At 51.5% G+C, this 21,080-nt stretch overlaps 2 protein-coding genes across 5 annotated transcripts; both read right to left on the reverse strand.

Annotated features, from left to right (window-relative positions):
• Positions 1 to 728: 728 nt before the first annotated feature.
• SLC25A41 (solute carrier family 25 member 41) lies at positions 729 to 5,738 on the reverse strand. The gene is made up of 7 exons (XM_054562010.1): positions 5,532 to 5,738; positions 5,138 to 5,293; positions 4,438 to 4,590; positions 4,148 to 4,255; positions 1,952 to 2,119; positions 1,727 to 1,874; positions 729 to 901 (listed from the first exon to the last, which is right to left on the reverse strand). The coding sequence occupies exons 1-7, from the start codon at positions 5,736 to 5,738 to the stop codon at positions 729 to 731; spliced, it is 1,113 nt and encodes a 370-aa protein (XP_054417985.1).
• A 3,021-nt stretch (positions 5,739 to 8,759) lies between these two features.
• Positions 8,760 to 19,788, reverse strand: SLC25A23 (solute carrier family 25 member 23). Of its 4 annotated transcripts, none has more exons than XM_054562281.1 (11): positions 19,500 to 19,788; positions 18,271 to 18,397; positions 17,611 to 17,698; positions 17,207 to 17,318; positions 16,020 to 16,178; positions 15,792 to 15,944; positions 15,493 to 15,600; positions 14,322 to 14,489; positions 11,962 to 12,112; positions 10,775 to 10,955; positions 8,760 to 9,015 (listed from the first exon to the last, which is right to left on the reverse strand). In XM_054562281.1, the coding sequence occupies exons 1-11, from the start codon at positions 19,653 to 19,655 to the stop codon at positions 8,817 to 8,819; spliced, it is 1,602 nt and encodes a 533-aa protein (XP_054418256.1). In that variant the 5' UTR covers positions 19,656 to 19,788; the 3' UTR covers positions 8,760 to 8,816. The 4 variants fall into 4 exon arrangements, with proteins under 4 accessions (XP_054418256.1, XP_054418257.1, XP_054418259.1 ...); XM_054562282.1 differs by lacking the exon at positions 8,760 to 9,015 and adding an exon at positions 9,117 to 10,177; XM_054562284.1 differs by lacking the exon at positions 8,760 to 9,015 and adding an exon at positions 11,084 to 11,164 and having other exon boundaries at positions 10,816 to 10,955.
• Between the last annotated feature and the right edge of the window lie 1,292 nt (positions 19,789 to 21,080).

The following is a 21,080-nucleotide window of genomic DNA, read 5'->3' on the forward strand; positions in this document are numbered from 1 at the left end:
TTGGAGACTTGGAGTTCAGGTGGCGTGAGACCAGAAGGAAATCCAGGGAACCCCTGACCCCTCTCTTCTTTCTTCACCCAGGGATCTAGAACCCCCTTCTCTTCCAGGACTCATGGAACCAGCTCCCCTCCTGAACTAAAGGGTCTTGGGGCCATTGGTTCCTTGAGGGATCTCAGACCCTAATCCCACACCCCATACCTCACACGTGCTTCACATAAGGTCCCAGGATCCAAGCTTTAACCTCGGATCCTAGGTCCTCACGTTATTTCCTGGACCAAGGCATCATCCAGGCTTCCTGTTCAGGACAGAGCCCAAGATACCCAGTACCCCTTGGGACCTAGGGAGCACAGATACTTAGCTCCTCCCTTGGACCCAAGTATCCAAGTCCACAGCTCCCCACCTGGACCTAGGTATCCCAGACATGTAGAGCAGAAACCATCACTTTATTCCTGGTTTGACTTCATGTTCATCATTTTTCCCTAGAGCCAGGACAGACTACTATGAGCCAAAATGGAGTCCATAATAATTTCAGGCGGCATCCTGGAGAGCATCTTCTGACCCAGACACCCCACCCCCCAGCCTGCTTTCCCTGAAAAAACAAAAACAAAAACAAACAAAAAACCCCCAAAAAGCTTCTCTGGGGCCCAAGCCTGGAGGGCTCTTTGGGGCCAAAGGACACTAGATCCTCCTGTCCATCTCGGCCCAGGGCGTGTTGCTTAGCTCACTGCCTATACACCCAGAGTCTTCTTCATGGCTTCATACACGATGTAGCTGATGCCACCTGCCGGCAGCACCTTCAGTAAGGTGGGGGTCATACCTCGGTATAGGCCAGGCCAGCCCTGCTGGTCCAGAATCCGCCGGAATACTCCGCACATGGTGGGGTTTGAACCCTCAACAGTGTCTGCAGGGATAGGAACAAGCTCAGTGTCTCAGAGATGAGCTGGTCTCTTGCGGGGCTGGAATGTTAGGGGTGTGAAGCCAGGGCTAGGGTTCCGGGGGATCAGTTGGAAAGGAATTTGGAAGACTTTTAGAGGAAATTGGTAAGTTTGAGGAGAATGAGGAGATCAATTTGGGCAGGAATTCCCATGTTTCTTTTTTGGGAACATCTTAAAAAACAGTCCAGCCTATTTGGAAGGGAGAACTTCTAAGATCTGCTAGAGATTTGGGGGAGTGGGCTAAGGAATAGTTCGGGGACATTTTCAAGGTGAAGGTGGTCAGCTAAAGATCACCTTCCTTAGGACCACCTAACAGTTCGGATATTTGAGAATTGGTTTAGGTGCTGAGAGTCCATTTGAGAGAGTCGCATTTGGGGACAGTCCTGGGTAGCAGGGGAAGTGGTTATGAATTTTGGGACATCTAAGGGTTAGATTTGGTGAATTTTGGAAGCATTTTGACTTTTGGAGCCAATTGAGGGCTGGTTCTGATTTGGAGAAGTTAGGAGGTAATTTTGGGATTGTATTTCTTGAGGTCAGTATGGGGTACTGGGTCACATTTGGCAGGAGTTTGTGGGAGTCATTTGTAAAGTGGATTTTCATTTTAGTGATTTGTAGTATTAATTTGAGGGGTAGGATCAGATTTGGGGATCAGTGTACATCTTGGTGGGTTTGGGGGTCAGTGAAGGTGGCCAGGATCAGATGTGGAGAGTTTGGGGATATGAGGAAGTTTAGAGGGTTGGTAGAGGGGTTGCGGGGCAACGTACACAGTAGCCACTAGGGGCCAGGCTGACCTTGAGCCTGCATTCTTGTGCGCACCAAAGTTAGTGGGTAACTGGCCATCTGACCACAGGTTGTGGACAGTGTCACTGATGACAGACTGACCAGGCCACTAGGGTCTGCCATGTCCCTGCCTGACTTCAGCCAGAAGCACCTGAGTATCTGCAAGAGAAAGGGGGACAGGAGGAAGTTTGCTAGGGCCTGGGTTTACCCTGCCACCCCCTCTGAAGGACTCACACCTCATAGACGGCCAGGTCGGTACAGGCATAAGGGATGATGCCAAGCATGTTGGGCAGGTAGCCACGGTAAAGGGCGCGGGTCCCCTCCTGCTCCAGAATCTGCCTGGCACAGTCCAGCAGCCCCTTGTATTGGCCTGTCCGGCGCAGGGTTAGCCGTGTCTTCAGGACCTAGGGAAGGTGAGGAGTGGGGCAGCTCCTTTGATTTTAATCTTCTCAATGACCCTCAGCAGTGGCCATTGTCCCCGTCTACAAAGGAGGAACCCTCAGAAATATGCACAGTTGGGTGTTCAACCAAGAGCTCCCTGTCCCATCCCTGGGCCTGTGTATGCTCTCCACACAGGGTTCAGAAGTTCAAGTGCTGACAGAGGCTAAAAGGAGAAGGGAAGTGACTTGAGTCAAATAAGGTCTGTGGCAGCTTTCACTTAACACCAGCCAAACATAGTGCCATGGGAGTGCACCCTCCCGGTGGCCAGATCTGCCAGTTTTCTGAAAGAGTCAGAAATCAGAATTTTAATGAAATACCCCAATTCCAAAATACTGGCAATTATGCAGTTGTGCAAAAGACAACACCAAGTGTGGTAGGCAAAATTCTAAGGTGATCCCCAAGATTTCTGCCCTCTGATATGCATTGCTCTGTTATAATGCTCCCCCCCCCCCCGCCCCCCGCACTTCCTTGAATGTAGGCTAGACCTGTGAACACAATGGGATGTCACTCCCATGATCAGGTTACATGATAATGACAAAGGTGATGGGATTTTGTAATAGATGTAATAAAGACCCCTAAACAGTTGACTTTAAGAATCAGAAGAAATTGTCCTGCTGGGCCCAATGTAATCAGGCAAGCCTTTTAAAAGAGGTCTATTGCCAGAGACAGGAGTAGAAAGACAGGAAGCATCAGAGACACTCTACAATTGGTCTGCGACAAGCAAACTGCTGTAGAAAGGACCACGTGGCAGGAACAGTGGCTGGCCTCTAGGAGCTGAGGATATCCGTCCTACAACCATAAGCAACTGATCCTGCCAATAACCAGGAGGCTTGGCAGAGGAGCCTTAGATGGTTTTGTTACTAGCCCAGCTGACGCCTTGATTTCCTCCTGACGAAACCCCGTGCAGATGAGCTGCCTAGTCAGTGCCCAGACATGACCCACAGAAACAGTGAGATAAAAGTCTATCATTTTAAGCTAATTGAATCTGGTAATTGTTATGCAGCCAATGAAAACAAATACATTTTGGAGGAAACTTAAACAGATGAAAACAAGAATTTTATATAAAGAAAACTTTTAAAAGACCATTAAAGAACATAAAAGGAGACTTGAACAAATGAATGTATTCCTGAATATGTAGATTCACTATAAAAATGGCAGCAATCTCTAACTTATTTATGAATTGAACATCCGTTAAAAACAGAAACCAATAGATGATGTTGGGAGATAAAAGAGAGAAGGGTGCAGAATGATAAAACATAATACCAAGCCTCAAGGCAGAACTATGTAGACAGTAAAATAACCAGCGCTTGCCTGGGATTCAGGGGGAAGGAGGTAGGGTGAATAGGTAGCAGAGATTTTTAGGGCAGTGGAACTATTCTGTATGATACTGTAATGACAGACACATGTCATTATACATTTGTCATTTGTCAAAACCCATAGAATGTACAACATAAAGAGTGAATTCTAATGTCAACTATGGATTTTAGTTAAAAATAACATTCATATTGGCTCATTGATTTTAACAAATGTCACCCAAATGCAAGATGTGAATAATAGTGGAAACCTTGTCTATGTGGGGAGAGGTATATGAGAACTCTTTGTACTTTCTGCTCAAATTTTCTGCCAACCTAAAACTTCTCTGCAAAATAAAGCCTATTCATTAAAAAAAAAACAAAAAAACCCCAACAACTAGAAGGTAGTAGTGCATGGACAGACAGCAGAACAATGAGAGGAGAAAGGTCTAAAATAAACCCAAATATATGTAGGAATTTTGTAAGTTACAAAGGTGGCAATCACTGGAGAAGAAAGGATGGAACCCATTCATTAGGCAGTGTTGGGGTGACCAGGTAGCCATCTGGAATAAAAGTCTGACATATCTTACATGAAAGGGAAGAAGGAAAAGAGGAGGGGGAAGGTGGAGGAGGAAGCAGTAGCAGCTGGCAACTTATTTTCATCTTGTTTCCTCTTCTGTAAGGCAGGCATTCCCTTACCTCCATGGGGTTGATGAGTGTCTGGGAGGTGGCCACAGCCAGGGAGCCAGCAAGGAGACGTTCCTGAAAGGGTGGGGACCCATGCACTCCACAGAAGTAATTCTTACACTGGGACAGGAGAGAAGAGCAAATAAGTGGCCATCTTCCTACCTGAAACCCATTCAGAGGGAGAGCTCTGGGACTTGGAGGGTGAATGGTGTGTGTCTTGGATAATGCTCTGAGCTTTGGGGGTGGGGTATAGGAGAGGTGAGGGCTTGAGGGTGGGACTGGGGAAAGCGGACATCCCCTACCTGCTCAAAGACGGAGAACTTGATGGCGTACTCAGGGGCAATCTTGAGTATGTTGATCCCATTGCCCCGCCACAGGGAACGGAAGCCCCCCTCTTGGACCATGCTCCGTAGTCCCCCCAGCAGATTCATGAAGTTTGTCTTGGAGGAGTAGACCTGGGGGGTAGGGAGGCCCTTGGCCCTGTGAGAAGTCCTCCACCCGATCTTTATTCCCATCCCACCTTGGAACTCAAGCCCATCCTGTCCCCAGCCACACAACCCCGCCCATCCCCATTCCTTCTCCAACTCTTTCCCTGGCTAGTCCTAGAATTCTCTAACCCCGTGCAGACCCAAACCCAACATTGGGCCACATTTCCGTCTCATCCATCTTCCTCTCCTCTTCAGTCCTACTCTGTCTTAAAAGGCATCCAAAGACCCCTGCCCCCAATTCCCTGGTCCCCAGCCCCAACCCTGTCCCTGGTACCGTTGTCCCAACTCCGTGCCCAGTTCAGCGCCATGCCCCATCCACATCAGCTCCATTGACATTCCCAATTCAAACCTCTACTCCATCTCCATTCAGCCTCCTAACTCCGGCCCATGTCCCAACCCCACCCTCCTGCCTGCTTCCCGTTGCACCCCCACCCCCATCCTGAACTCCGCCATCTCCGCTTCTGTCCATCTGCACCCCAGTGGCTTCAGTGTGGTGGCCCCCACCCTCACGAACCTGCATGTACACCTTGGCACGGTCCAGAGGGGCCGTGCCAGTGCGAGACACGGCTCCAGCTATGGCTCCTGAGAGCAGAAACTTCCACAAGGCTCCCTCGTTATCCACTTCCAGGACATCCACAGGGACCATCAGCTGCTCTCCTGTGTCAAGCACCTGCAGGGCAGACCCAGCTCCTGCCATGCTCAGTGTGGCTGGAACTGCCCGCCCACCCCACCCCACTGCCATCTCCAGATCCAGTCCTTGTAAAAGGCCCGCCCTGGTCCTCACTGCTTCATGAAATTCTAGGGTCTGCTCGGAGGGAATGGACCATGCAGAGGGGGTGGGCAGTATGGCTTTCTCCCCCTGAAGTTCTAGCTAGAGATAGCAGGTGACCTGTAGTTCCCAAACTCACCTGCTGTGATGGGAGATGCTCCAGGTTGTTTTCATGCACATGCCCAAACACATACCCATACACGTGTGTACAGCCTGGGCTCCAGAAGATGGATGGGGGTGGGGGTGAGAGTGGGGGCGAAGCTTTGGTGAGTAAGCCCTTGACCCTCTTAAACAGGGTCTGGCCTCTTGAGCAAGGCTTCTCTGCTTCCTCGGGTTTGGCTCCCATGGCAGCTAGAGAGTCATTGAAGTTCAAGTGTCTGGCAAGAGGTTTGCCTACCAGTAACCAGGTGGGAGAGGGGTGCCTTGCAATTTTGGCCCCAGGGGATAATGAGGTCACAGAGGCCTTTGTGACCTAGCTGGATATGGTGGGCAGAGTAAGGGTCTCCCTCCAAAAAGGTCCACATCCTAATCCCTCCAAACCTGTGAATGTGTTATGTTACATGAGGAAGGGGATGAAGTTTTCAGGTGGAATCTAGGTTACTAACAAGCTGATGGGGAGATGGACAGATTTTTTTGGATTAACCAAAGGGACCCAATATAATCTTTCCTTTAAACAGGGAAGAGGGAGCCAGAACAGTTGGAGTTCAAGTGATATGATGTGAGAAAGACTTCCAGGCTACTGCTGACTTTGAGGATGGAGGAAGGGGCCGCTGGCCATGTAGTGCAGGTGACCTCTAGAAGCTGGAAAAATGCCAGGAAACAGGTTCTCCCCTGGAGCCCCCAGAAGGAGCCAGCCATGGCGACTGCTTGATTTTAGCCCAGAGAGATCCATGTCAGGCTTCTGCCCTCCAGAATAATACATTTGTGTTGTTTTAAGCCACCAAGTTTGGGGTCATTTATTACAACAGCAGCCATAGGAAGCTAATGTACAGTGTTTCATTGTCATGGCAACAGAAGATGAAAGTGAAAGAGAATGGGCCAGCCCTGGAGCGTGGAGGAGAGAGACGCAGTTCGTCCCCAAAGAAGACATACAGATTTGAAGTCAGAAAGACCTGGGTTTGAATCTCATCTCACACACTCCTTGGTACATGACATTGGAGTCCCTGCTTTACTTCCCTGAGCTTCAGTTTCCCCATCTGGAAATCAGGAGTCATAATAAACTCTACCAGATAATGTTGTCAATGGGATCCAATGAGAGTCTTCACTGAGGGCACCTCCATCCTCCAAGTTCTTTGGGTCAAAAATCTTGATGTCACTCCTGATTCCTCCCTTTCTCTCATGCTCACACTGTCATCAAATCCTGCGGGCTTAAACCTTCCAAATATATCCAGAATCTGGTTGCTTCTTACCATGTTCAGGGCCACTGTCCTGCTCCAGCCCCATCACGGCTCACCTGTACCAGCGCAGTCACCGCCACCGGTCACCCCTCCCCCAACCTCCTTCCTAGACTTGCCCCCACAGTCTGTCCTTCCTGCACCAGCGATCAGAGGGCACCCGTGACCACCCAAGTCAGGTTCTGTCCCCCTTCTGCTCACAGCCCTCCAGGGCTCCCACCTCCCTTGGTAAAAGCCCAAGTCCTCCCCAAGGCCCCCAAGGCCCTGCATGACCCGCCCACCTTCCTCCCTGCTCTCGCCTCCTCTCTCTACCCCTCACTTGCTGCTCCAGCCACACAGGCCTCCTCCCTGTTCTCCAACATGCCAGGCACAGTCCTGTCTCGGGACTTTGCACTGGCTGTTTTTTCTGCCTGGGATTCTCTTTCCCTAGACAACCCCATGGCTCCCTCCCTCACCATCTTTAAATCTGTATTCAAATGTCACCTCCTTGAGGTCTTCTCTGACCACCCTATTTAACATTTAAACTCTACCCTGCAGTATTTCTTATGTCCCTTCTCACCTTCATTTTTCTCCATAGCGCTCTTATTTTCTGCACTGCTACGTATTCGCGCATTTATGCTATTTATTGTTCTTTTCTCCCCACTGGAATGTAGGATCAATGAGAACAGAAACTTTTGTCACTTTCATTCACTTTTGTATCCCATGTCCAGAACTCAATCTGTCCTAAGGTAAGTGAATGAGATAATACATTAAAGGGCTTAGCCAGAGCTGGGTATGTAGTGCTTATTCAATAAATAGAAATTGTTTTCCTTTGAAAGATGTCAGTGGAAACACCCTTTATTTTGTTCATGTGGAAACTGAGGCTTAGAAAGAGAACAGAAGCCTGTCTGGTGTCACACTGCCTATCAGTTGCAGAGCCTCCTAAAGGCCAGCCATACAGTCATGGGATATAAGAGTGCAGATAAGAGCCCCGGCTGGTGTGGTTCAGAGGATCGAGTGCCAGGCTGTGAGCAGAACGGTTGCTGGTTCCATTCCCAGTCCATTCCTTGCACATTGATGTTTCCCTCCCTCTCTTCCCCTCTCTCTAAAAGTAAATAAATAGAATCTTAAAAAAAGAATGCAGACAAGGAAATGGATGTTAACTGGTCCAATTAAACTTAACGTGCTAACACTCGATGCCAACGTGGCAGCAGTAAAATTGGTAACGTCAATTCCTCATTGGTAGCTGTGTATATTACATAACAATTTTTCTGGTGGCACGACCCTGAGATAGCAATATCCTTTGACCTACTCCTGGGTATTAATGCTAAGGACATGACTCAAAGGAAGTAAAAATAGAAAATAGTTAGCAAGGCTTGATCCCTTATTTGTGTGAAAAATGGTATCTATGGATGTGCAAGTATATCAGTGAGCTATAGCTACATCACAAATTGTTCCCCCACACCACAGCAGCTTAAAATGCAGACAAGATAGAAGCTACAGTGTCTCTTATAATCTAATCTTGGAAGTGATATACTGTCACTTCTGCTGTATTCTCTAGGCCATACAGACTCACCTTGGTACAATTAGAGAGGGGATTATGCAAGAATGGTAATACTAGGGGCAGAGATCATTGAGGGACATCTTGGAGGGTGACTATCACAGTCCACACAGGAAAAAGTCTGGACATGTAAAGACAGGCAGAAATTGGGTCTGTCTACTAGCCAAATAACACCAAGGATTGCTGGCAACTAGCTGGAAGAGGCAATGAAGGATCCTCTCCAAGAGTCTTCAGAGGGAGCATGAAAATGCCAACACCTTGATTTTGGACTTCTACCCTCTAGTGCTGTGAGAAGGTATCTTTCTGTTGTTTTCATTCATGACAGCTAAGGGGTAGGAACAATCCAAGTGTATACTTATGGATGAATGGATAAACAAAATGTGGGCCACCCAGACAATGGAACATTACTATGAAGTGTTCTGTGTTTTTTTAAAAAAATGATTAAAATGGTAAATTTTTGTTATGTGTACTTTACCACAATAAAAATATATCAATCTAAAATTTGTTGTTTTACGCCCCATTGGTGGCAACTTGTGACAACAGCCCTGGACAATGAACGCACTTGTGGAATTAGAAGCAGCATGGGAAAAATCGGACAGGCTCCTGGATGTGGACTTCTTCTTGCTCCACTCGGCAGGCACGGAAGAAGCTGAGGCTCCCAGGAGGAGTCATTTCTTGGTGTCCTCCAACTGTGAGTGATGGGAGACAGTCCATGTCCCTTCCCTCTGGGTAGTTTGAGGGTGTCCCATACCCGCCCACCCCATTCAGTAAAAACCACAATGAAAAGAGCTTTGCAAAATGTATTCCTTTTGTTCTTTTTCTTTGAACTAACACACACAGGCAGGGGGATGGGGAGAGGTGGAAGCCTTGAGGAGGTCCTCTGCCCCTACAAACATCCCAGTTCCTCTTCTGTAGTCCTTTAATGGGGTTCTCCAAGGACTTGGGAGGAGTGGAGGGAGGGGTCCCTCAGTTATCTTAAGCTCAGAGTCCAACTATAAAGTGCAGAATGTATAGGGGGGTGTTGGGGCTTGGGTTAGTCATAAGGGTGGGGGGCGGGCAGTGAGGCAATGTCTGCTCCTCTCCATAGAAAAATAGACCTGGAATGAGTTCTGGGGATTTGGTTTGTTTTGCATAATTGGATGTTTGGGTTTCGGGAAGGGTGGTCTGCGTAGACTTGCTCCTGGCTTCCATCTTTGAAGCCTGAGGAGAGGCTGGTAGTGCCGGGGCTGGAGGGAGGTCCCCTAAATGTGCCCCCCACCTTAGATTGCCTCATTGCCAGCCCCCAAGAAAGAAGAGCAGCTGGATCCTCCAGAGGGACCCGGGCTCTGGGGGTTATCAGCTTATAAGGTGGGGGGAGTGGAAGACGCTGCAGAAAGTTGGGGCGAGTGTTGGAAGGAGCAGTGTCCCCACAGAGCCCAGAGGTGTGACCATGCTGGGGGGGTGGGGGATCCAGTGTCAGTGCATGGCATGAGAGCGGAGCTGGCTATATCAGGAGCCAGGAGGCCAGGACCTGGGGGTCCCACAGGCTCCCAGGTTTGTGCTGTGGTTGGCGAGTTCTCTGGGCTCTCGTGTGTGTCTGAGACAGGGCACATGTGGGGTCTGGAATGCTGTGATCAGCCTACTGGGATCTACACGTGGATCTGAACATTTGGAAGCCAGTGTCCGGGAGGATTCAGGTCAGAATCCAGGGGCTAAGGGGTGGGGATCCAGTGCCGGGACGTGTCAGGGCCTGTTTCCTGTGAGTGAGGTTTCAGTGTCCAGCTGCAGTTGCCAAGACCCACTCGCGCTGCCACTGGGCTCTCGCAATTGTGGTTTTAGGAGCCAGAATCTAGTGTCTCAGGCCTTGCGGATCTGGAATGTGGTGGGTTGGCGGTTGAGGGCATAGTGGCTGAAATGTAGGGATCTGGCGGTTGAAGCAGAGGGATCTAGGGGATCAGGGATCAGGGATCCAGTGATGGGGGTCCCAGGATCTGGGCACTGCACTGTCAGGAGCTGGTGGCTGGGGCTTCTTGACATCCAGAGTCCAGTGGCCAAGCTTGGAAACGCAGGGCTTGAAACATGGAGGTCTGGGATCTGCTGCTGTATGACACTGGGTGTGGCGCCTGAGGGAGCTGGGGTTGGGTGTTTAGCCATGGGGGTATATGCTCCTGTGGTTGGGGTTTCAGGATTTATTAGCTGAGTTGTGGGGGATCCAGTGGTTAAGACATGGAGGTCCAGGACCCAATGGGGGTGGGTGTGTATGGGCAGGGGAGGGGGCAGACAGGGAAACATGGGATCTAGTATCTGGAACGTGGGATACAGGACCCAGTGGATGAAGTATGGGGATCCGGTGGTTTGAGTGGGGGGCACCTGGGATCCACTGGCTGGGCCATCACCTCCAGTGGCTAAGGTGTAGGGGACATCATGATTGAGGAGGGATGTTAGTGAGGGAAGCTCTGGGTCCCTCACCTGGATGTGACCCCCAGGGCCTGCTTCATGTTCTCGTAGACCACATAGGAGATGCTCACAGCTGGAATAACCTTCATGAAGTTGGGGGCGATCCCCCGGTAGAGGCCTGGTATGCCCTCCTGGGACAGGATGTGACGGAGCAGACCCAGCATGGAGAACTGGGGGGTACCCTTGAAAGAGGCTGGGAGGGGATGAGGGACCAGGTCAGGCCAAAGGTCCCCCCTCCCTTCCACCTCCCACCCCCCCAGGGATGGGCCAGGTAGCTATTGCAACAGGAGGGAAGAGGGTTAGACTAACAAGAGGACCTACCACTCAGAGTCAGGACTTCTACTGGCCTTGGAATGGACTGTTCACCTTTTCACTTCAATCTGGAGGGCCCAAGTTTGGGGACTATTCAAAACAGAGCACGTATGAGTGTGTGTAGTAGGAGAGGGCACAGAAGTGACCTCTTCCTGGAACTGGATTCCCACCCTCTTCTCCCAGCTAACTCTTACTCATCCTTGGAACCAACTCTTCAGGGAGCCATCCTGGGCACCCCAGTCTAAGTCAGACTCCTCTGCCCCTGTATTCAACCTTAAATCCATATTCAACTGTGGAATGAATTATTCAGCATCTTTCTTCCTCTCTGGCCTGTGAGCTTTTTGAAGGTAGGGGGCCACATCTGTCTTATGCACTGATAACCCCCAGTGAAAACCATGGAACACGAACACTAAAATTCTCTAGGAAAGTCTCAAAATAGATTCCAGTATAACAGGGCAGAGGCAGGGAAAGATCTTGTGAAAGAAAACTACAGAGAAACACAATGAAACGACAGCCAGCCTGGCCCTGCCCCTCCTTAACCTGGTTCTTCACCTTCCCCTCACTAACCCAGCCTTGCAAATTAGATCTCAAGTTACCAGCCCAAATGTGCTAGCTGAAGTCTATCAAGCAGCCTCCCAGCTAAGATCGCGAGGGCCCTTCCAGCACTTGTTGCATCTGTTCTCCTAGTTAGGGCAAAGGGCTCCCATTCTAATGTCACCTGTGGGTACACTGAGGCCCACAGAGAGGTCAGGACTTGGTCAGAGCCATCCAAATCCACGAGGATTGCAGCCTAGGATTCCATCTACCCAGGAGGAGGGTCTGGGGGAGGGGAGATGGGACCCAAATTGTGAGACCTTCCCTGCCCCATTCCCCTGCCCAGGCCTCACCTTGGGCCTGCATACGGGTCCGGACCAGGGCTAGGGGGTAACTGGCTATCTGGCCACAGGTGCTGGAGATGGTGCCACAGGCCAGGAGCACGAGGATGCCCGGGTCAGCTGAGTCGTGGCTATACTGCTGGAGCCACCGGTTCTTCAGGGTCTGGCAGGGGTGAAGAGGGGAATAGGTTGGGCTGGAGGTGGGTGACACCAAGACCCTGGCTTTGGACACCTTGCTGGCTGGCTTCTGTATCCCATCACAGCTGGTACTAGCTCAGCACTTGTACCCCGGGGTGCAACGCAGGCATTTTACCTTCACCCTCTCACTCAGTCCCCACCGCTATCCTTTATGGTATATGGAATGACGGACCCCCTACTGCCCATGCCCTAGTCCCTGGCACATGTGAATATGGAAATTTATGTGGCAAAAGGAACTTTGCAGATGGGATTAAGTTAAGGACCTCGAGATGGAAGATGATCCTACAGCATCCAAGTTGGTTCAGTGTCGTCACAAGGGTCCTTGAAAAAGTCAGGGAAGATGTTATGATGGAGGCAGGGGTGAGTGAGAGACTGAGAGAGAGAGAAAGAGAGAGAGAGAGATTGGAAGATACTATGCTGCTGACTTTAAAGCTAGAGGAAGGACCCATGGGCCAAGGAATGCAGGTGGTTGCTGGAAACTGGATAAGGTAAGGAAACAGGTTCTCCCCTGGAGGCTTCAGAAGGACCATAGCCCTTGACTTTAACTGAGTGAGACCCATTTCAGACTCCAGTGCTGTGATTAGTGATATCTAGCCTGGTAGGGAATGGGCGCATGAGAAGCAAGTGTTTTTACCATTATTGCCTTCACAATCGTAAATAGCCTTCTCTTGGATCTGGAGCAGTCTATGCCAAATAGGTGTTTAATGAATTTTTAAGAGATGTTCTGTTGAAAAGAGGTTCTGATAAGTATGGCCAACACTGGGTTAAAAAGATGTTACTTTTTAGTGGGACTTCTCAGAGCCTTTATGGGACTAACAGATTTTGAAATTTAAAGAGGACACAGGTTTCTCAATCCTAAGACCCTTTTTTAGTGAAGAATGAGTGAAACGAGGTTGCATCTTCTGCTCACAGCTCTCGATGGCTTCTTCTTGCACTAGAGATAAGCCCAAACTCTTTCTCATTGGGTCCTTGCTGACTCTTCAGTTGTTTCCAGCCACTCACAACTTCCTCTCTGCCGAAAGGACAAGTTCATTCCTGCTTCCGGACCCTGGCATGCACTGTGCCCTCTGCCTTGCTCACAAATATATCCCTCCCGTATATGTTCAACTCATCGATGCTTCAAGGTCACCTCTCAGAAACATTCCTAGACCTGCCCTCCCGTCCACTGTTACTTTCAATTACATATCCTGTTTAATTATCTTCTGAGAGTGTATCAGGACCCCAAAGTACTTATTTGCTTGTTGACTGGCTTCTTACTTCATTGAAGTGGGGTCCGGGAGGGCAAGGACTGTTTTGTTCTCATTTCATGCAGCAGCCAGCCCAGTGCCCAGCATATACGGCTGCTTAAGGAAATGAGTGCATGAGTGAATGAATGAATGAGTAATAGCCATGTCTTATTTGGCTGCATAGATGCTGGGTGCTGGGAGGGCAAGTATGGAGGACAGATATGGAGGAACTTAGATCAGGACCAGCTATGTAACTTGCGGGGCCCAGTACAAAATAAAAAGATGCAAGGTTCCTCCTTTAACAATTATTAGGAATTTCAAGATGGCAACAGGAGAGCTTTGAACCAAGTGAGGAACCCTTCTGAGTCGGAGCCCTTGGATGTTGTATGCCCATGAAGCGGACCCTGCCCTGGATGCAGAGATTTTGGGGGATGCCTGGGGACATCTGGGGCTGTGCTAACTGGGGAAAGCCTGGCAATCCCATCAGAAGGTAAAAGCAATGGATGAGGCCCCTGGAAGAGAAAGAGCGAAACTCCGTTTTTTGCCTTTCCTGACAAATGCCCCAATGTGCTGGTCATAGGGTGTGGGTTTCATTGTGACACAGATGCTCAAATGGGTGGGCCCTGAACACAATGGCCTGGAGATATAGACCAGGTCTAATACAAGCTTTGGGGCAAAATAGGCATCTGTGAAGCTCATCTGCACCTGCTCTTATGATTCTGTGAACTGAAGTGGGCCCTGATATCACGTGTCCTGAGTCCCTGGAAGGCCACCCTGCAGTGGTAAGTGATGGAGTGAGGATGCCTACTGCATGAAAGGTCCCCAGGATCCCCACCCCAGGATGGTCCCTCCTACTCTGGAAGTCAGCTGAGTCAGCCCCACAGGAAGAGGATGGCCCTCGAGCCACCCCAGAGGGGAGAAGAAAGGAGGGGCAGGCTGCCTACAGACCTCATAGACAGCCAGGTCGATGCCTGCGTAGGGAATGATGCCCAGCACGTTGGGCAGGTAGCCGCGGTAGAAGGCGCGGGGCCCTTCTTGCTCCATGATCCGCCATGCGCAGTCCAACAGCCCCTTGTACTGGCCCGTCTGGCGAAGGGTCAACCGCGTCTTTAGTACCTGGGGAGAACTGGATTATCCCTGGGAAGCTGCCTCCGGAATCACTACATCCAAGAATGAAGACACCTAGAAATAGCTATTCCTGGAAGGAGATACCCGGCGAATAAGAGAATTTAAAAAACCCACTTTCTCTAGAATCTTCTGCTATCCTTAATCTCCATACCTAGAAATAGTTACACCTCTCAGAATTGCATGGGGCAGCCACTGCTAACACTCTTCCAATATCTTGACCCCTTCTCCCTTAATGATAGAAACCATAATTTTCAGGAAATGATGGCCCACAGCTTTTAGAAATAAAGACTACATTTCTCACTTTCCATAGGTATGGGGCCATGTGATTAAGTCCGAGCCAATGAAACAGAATCAGAAGGAAAAGATTTATGTGTGACTTTCAAAAAGCATTCTGAAAGGCAGAGAGATGTTCTTTCCTTTGTCTATTCTTCCTTCTTGGCTGGAATATGGATGTGATGACCAGAGCACAAGAAGCCATTTTTGTCCACAAGGTGGATGCCACATGCTGTGGTGGTGGAACAAGATAGTGGGAAGGAATCTGGGTCTCTAACACTTGGAAACCACTGAACTGCCCACCTGCTGATTTCACTAATGTGATTTGAGTTTTTCATCACTCAGAATCCTGATGCACTACACCACCTGAAACCTGAAATAATTTCTCTGAAAACAGTTTTACCTAGAAATGATTCCCCAGAAATCAGCATCCTTAGAAGTGGTATATCCATAAACAGCTGCCCTCCACAATGTACCTGTCTAAACAGGTATACCCAACACTACCATCCTCAGAAGCAACATCTCTAAGTATAGTACCAAGAGAGGCTACACATGAAACATCATTGCTGTAATGAGCTACATACAGTCTGAATCAAGAAGAGGCAAAGTTATAATCCCAATGCTTATCATACCACAAAGTGAAATGGTTATTGCAGGCCCCCCTCCCCGCCGCCCCACCCCCCGCAATGGGGCCTCTGTCAGGGTGCCTCCTTCTCACCTCCATAGGGTAAATGATGGTTTGGGCTGTGGCACCCGCCAAGGATCCAGCCACAAAGCGCTCTTGCACATGCAATGTCTCCTGCTGCCCCCGAATGGCCCGCTTGATCTGAGGGCAGGAGATACGGTGGTGACCTCAGGGGTTGAGCTTTCCATGCACTTGGACATGCCCTCTAATGTTCTCCTCCCATGGGCATCATGCAGGAGAACAGACGACCACTCCTGGGGACCTGCAGACATTTCCCACCCTCAAGCCAATCCTGCACATTCTAGCTCATGCCTCCCTGCAACTGCCCCAACCTGCTCATAGGCCATGAACTTGATAGCTGACTCAGGTGCAATCTTGAGTACGTTGATCCCATTGCCACGCCACAGGGAGCGCACACCCCCCTCTTGGATCATGTTCCGTAGGCCCCCCAGGATGTTCAGCCGGTTGGTCTTGGAAGCATGGACCTGGGCAGGGAGACAAGGTGTCTTTGCCAGGGGCCCAGGCCTGGGGGAGGGGCAGGTCTCTCCAGAGCCCCTCACCTGCATGAAGACCTTGAGGCGATCCAGAGGGGCTGTGCCTGTCCTCGACACAGCACCTGCCACTGCACCAGCCACCAGCTGCTTCCACCACATGCCAGTCAGCTTCTCCTGCTCTGAGAACTCGTCGGGGACAGTCAGGCACTCGCCAATGTCCAGGACCTGAGGATGCAAGGGTGGAGAGATGTAACTGAGCTCCACACAAAAGTATCTCCAAGAATCCCTGGACACCCAGATAGTCCATCAATAAATCTTGTGTGGAATGCCCAGGAGATTCCTGCCATCCCACCAAAACATCCAAGTAAGTCATCTTCCATTAAGATCCTAATATCCCTCCTTGAGGACCTTGACCAAATCCTATTGAAGGATTTGCCATATAAAGATACCTCCAGAGCCAATCAGATCCATCTGAAGGATCCCACTCAAGGGTCTTCCCCATAAGGATTCTAGAAGATCCTTCCAGGGTCATACAAGATCCTACAGGGGACCTTTCATATAAGAAAGCCAGCAGATCCCTCCCAGCGCCTCACCAAATCCCACAGGGATTTCCTTCACAGGGATCATTCTTCCTTTAGACCCTCCTATAGACCTCCCAACTAAGCCCCTCCATGAATCTCCTCATGAATCTCTGGACCTCCCAAGAAGATCTCACCATATCCCACTGATGGATCCCCTCCACATGCCACCAGTTTCTACCATAAGCATGGCTCAGGAAATCCCACCCAGGAAATGGAAACCTAGAGCACCCCTCCCAAATTCCAACAGATCCCACTGGACTCTCCAAAGACAGTGGCTTCCTAACCTGTCTTTTTAGCAAGAGAATCCTTAATTGGGGCATTTAGAAAGCAGAAGGGGAGCTTTGTCGGTTGAGGGTGGGAGGCCACATGTCCCATCTGGTGAGCTTTCTTCACCATGTGCCCAACCCCCACAGCCTGCTCTCAGAGGCCCTGCAGCAAGTTTGAAGGGCTCCAATCAGATTGCAGAGACCTCCCCAAATGGGTCCTCAGTCCCTCGAGTTCCAAATGGAGAAGACAAGGAGCTGAGTCTCATCCCGCAGCTGCTCCCAGTGGCTCCTCCTTTGAGAGCATCCTGACCCAGCCCCCCCTTGCCCTGGGGAGACCAGATCTAGGTCCCCCGGGGAGGAGGAAGAGGGCCCTGTCACTAGGCTGGGAAAACCACCCCCACCTCACCGTGGAATGCTTCCAGAAATAGAGCACATCTTCCACATTCTCCAGTGAATGCAACAGGAAGTGGTCACGCCATTCCTGCCAGTCGATGGTCATAGTGCCGTCACGGTCCATGCTGAGGGGTGGGACAGAATCAGTACCTGGGGCTGGGGGTGGGTTGGAGTGAGGTTCTGGTAGGATTTAGGGGTAGACCAAGCTTGTCTGCACTGAGAGCTCGCTATTTCACAGTGGGGGAGACTGAGGCTCAGGGAGGTGAAGGAACTCACCCAAGATGGACCTGGCTCCAAAGCTCAGCTTCTCAGCTCCACCTGCCCACCCTGGTACTGGGTCTGGGGCCCAGAGGCTCGGGGTGGCCAAGGGGTCCTGGAGATCAGAGTTACCTGGGATTCTGGGCCCCAGCTACTCACCTGTGTAGAATTTTCTCTGCCTGCTCCAGGGAGATAGAAATGCCCAGAGCTCGGAAACTCTGCTGGATCTCAGAGGCATCAATGTGACCTGGGAACCAAGGTGGTGAAGGGTGTGTGCGGGGGTGGGGTGGGGGGGGGGTAGATCTTGGGACTGAGGAGCAGGGCAGTTTGAAATGGGAGTGGTCTAGCAAGACCAAGAAGTCCAGAAACCCAGGGTGAGTTTTGTGGCAGGGTTGGGGAATCCGCGACCCAGTGGAACCTGAGAAGCAGGACTGGGCAATGTTGGGGGATCCTCTGTTCCATGAATGAATGAAGGTGTGAGTGCAGGAGTAATTGTAGGACTCCCTACACCATAGGGGATCAAGAAGTGATATTGGAGACCTAGAATATGCGATGGGGAGCGGGGTCTCTGTGCCATAGGAAATCTAGGAGCAATAGGGGCATCTTTGTCCCTTTGAAAAGTCTAAGGGTATATAATAGGAAGAAAAGGAGGTGGGATGGGCTGGCTGGGCCATGAACCACCTAGCTGAGAGTGAGGAGGGTTCCCAAAATAGCCTGTGAGTCATCAGGGAGAAGCGGCCTCACCCCTCCTCCTGGCATCACCAGCTCTAACCCCATCGGCATCTCCAGGGCCCCAACAGCCCCATCCCTGGGCCTTACCATCCTGATTCTGGTCCAGACTGTGGAACAGAAGCAGCAGGCGCTGTTCCCGCTCCTGCAGGTATTGGGTAAACTCCTCCAGGTCCAGTCCGCCATCTGGGTCAGCACCAGACTCTGGGGAGAGGCCCTGGCAGGGGGAAGGGGACAGAGGGAGCTCCAGAAGGCTGCTCCCCCATCTGGAGTGGGCACAACAAACTTATACCCCAGGAACCCAGGGCCCCCAGTGCCTAGAGGACAGGGACAGGGGAAGTCACCCCTTCCCTCCATCAGTTTGTTCCTCAATAAGATGTCCAAGACCACAGTAGGGCCGTGAGATGGGTATCAGTTATCCAGTATTCCTGGCCAGCAAACTGAGGCTCTCCAAGGTCAAGTAATTCATTCAAGGTTACAGAGCTGGGAAGTGGGAGGTGGCCTTGGGCTCTTGTCTCTGAAAGCCTGTCCTCCCAGCTGTCTCTTACAAAAACCTGTCCCTATGGCAGTTCCAGGAGCTCCCCGTACAGACAGGTCTGGGCAATGTGGGGCAATGACAGATCCAAGCTGAGCAGCTGTGGGGGCTTGGCTTTCCCACCTGGAAAGTGGGAGGTTGGATTGGAGGTGTCAGGATGCTATGGAGCCATTCCAGTGACACCTGGGGCTACAGGTGTGGAGAACAACTGCATGGGCCCAGGAGCAAGCTCATGCTTTGATAGGTGCATCTCCAGCTGAGGATGGCCTCAGACTGGATTGGGTCCCTGGCTGTGGCAGCCTGGAGCATTGAGCCAGGCCTGGGAAAGGGCAGGAATGTAAACATAGAGGCTAGGGCAGCTGGCTGGTCGAGCAGTGGGTGCCCAGAGGAGGGGGAGGGGGAGAGTGCATATCCTAGAGGTGGGAGCAGGGTATGTCTTGGGCTGTTCAGAGTTCACAGGAGGGTGTGTCCGGGCAGTGGGCAGGAAAGTGGGTCAGACTCTATTCTCAGGCAGACACCCCCTACCTCCCTGGGGTTGAGGGTGGGGACCCCAGCCAAACCTCATGCCAGGGGCCTCTGTAGCCCTGTTTTGAGAGGACTTGTTCGGCCCAGATAGGGGTGGGCACGGGGAAGAGAACAGAGACACCCCGGCTGGGCACAGGTGCTGGAGTCCAGCTACAGACAGTTCCTGACGGATCCAGTCGCTCCATTCAGGAGCTCGGATTACCCGGCGCCCCCAGGGCTCGAGTGCCGCTCACCAGGCCGGGGTCCCTGTCGGGGGTACCTGTTGGGCGCCGCGACCTGGGTCGCCCCCACCCAGCCGGGCCAGTCCCTGGCGCAACTCGTGCACGTCCACGCGGCCGTCCTTGTTACTGTCCAGCTCCTCGAAGAGGCGACCCCAGCGCTGCCGCCGCTCCGCGTCGCCCGAACCCCCCCGCATGGCGCCCTCCCGGGGGGGAGGGGAGGCCCGGCAGCAGCGAGTTCAGCCGGGGCTTCGCAGCTCCCCCTCCCCCCCGGGGCCCCGCAGGGCCAGCTCCGAGGCCACCGCTACCGCAGCCTGCGCTCGGCGAGCCTGGTTCTGGCACTTGCTGGAGGCGGTGACTGCTAGCCGTTGCCGCCCGCGTCAGAACTTGCGGCACCTCCCCCGACCCTCTTGGGGGAGGGGGCTGGGGCGGAGCTGGGGGAGTGCGGAGGGATGTCAAGGATGCTCGGGTGTGGCACAGCCTAGGCAGCATCAGGGTTCTTTCTGGGAAGAGGGGCTAGAGAAGTTAATGGTCTCGGTTCTGCTTTCAGTGTTCCGCCTCTGTGTGCCTCAGTTTCCCTTCTGCCCAAGGAGACAAAGTAGGAAGATGTCGGGGATTGGGTTTCGTAAACTCCTCTGATCTCCCTTCCCTACTAATCCTCTTCAGAAACTAAAGTTCTTGTTTTTCCCAGACATACTCAAGAACCAGTCCAACGCCACCTAATCCTGCATCTGCCCGCTCACTCATTTCGCATTCCCCCCTCAGCCTCAGAAACCTAAGAGCTGGTCAAGGCACTCACTCGGTGCCTAAATCCCGCCCTCACCCCTTCTTTCTCCGTCCCACTCAGACTGAGAAACAAAAGATCAACGTGCAGCCCCGCTGGAAAGTCGGTTTCCTATTGGCCAGAACCCTTGAGCTGTGCCCTCTGGCCCCGCCTTGCCCACACACCGTGGGCAGCCTCGGACTCCGCCTTCCTCCGCTTGCCAGGCAGTCTTAAAGAGGCAGCGGCTTTGTCCAGAAACCCCGCAGACTGCTCGGTCCAGACCATCCTGGAGGGTCTCAGTGTTTCGGGCGCGGCTCGGGACCCGCACAGGGTAGCAGAGCGCACAGAAGGCTGGGCCCCCGGTTGTCGCGCTCACTGCATCTGCCCAATATCCCTCCCATTAGTTTCGGGCGCAGTTTCTCGAGTCATCATTAGGGGGAGGGGCGCCCAGATCACTAGACAGCGAATAATAACAACAGCTAACAGATTCAGTGCGTTTCACATGCCAGGCCTTTTACTCACCTCTCGTGTCGTCCTCGTCAAAACCTATAAGGTAGGTGGGACTGGCTTTCCCACTTCCCGGATGAGGAAACAGGAGGTAATGGAGCTCTCCCCAGTCTACGTGCTCAGTAAGGGCAAAGCAGGAATTTATCCAGACCTGGGATCTTTACGCATCGCTCTATACCCTAAAAGGGATTAATTTCCTCTTAACCATCACTATTCACCCTACAGTCCCCAGGAGGAGATCGTCTTATTAACGTCGTCCTCTATTCAAAGATACAGCCGTTAGGACACACTTGGTTCCCACTCAGCTTCTGCCCACATAGATGTGCTCAAACAGGTGAGTTCCAGACAAACA

Source organism: Pteronotus mesoamericanus, unplaced genomic scaffold (assembly GCF_021234165.1).
Source record: "Pteronotus mesoamericanus isolate MK-2021 breed Mesoamerican mustached bat unplaced genomic scaffold, CSHL_Meso_final scaffold_636, whole genome shotgun sequence".
In the NCBI taxonomy this organism is placed as follows: Eukaryota; Metazoa; Chordata; class Mammalia; order Chiroptera; family Mormoopidae; genus Pteronotus; species Pteronotus mesoamericanus.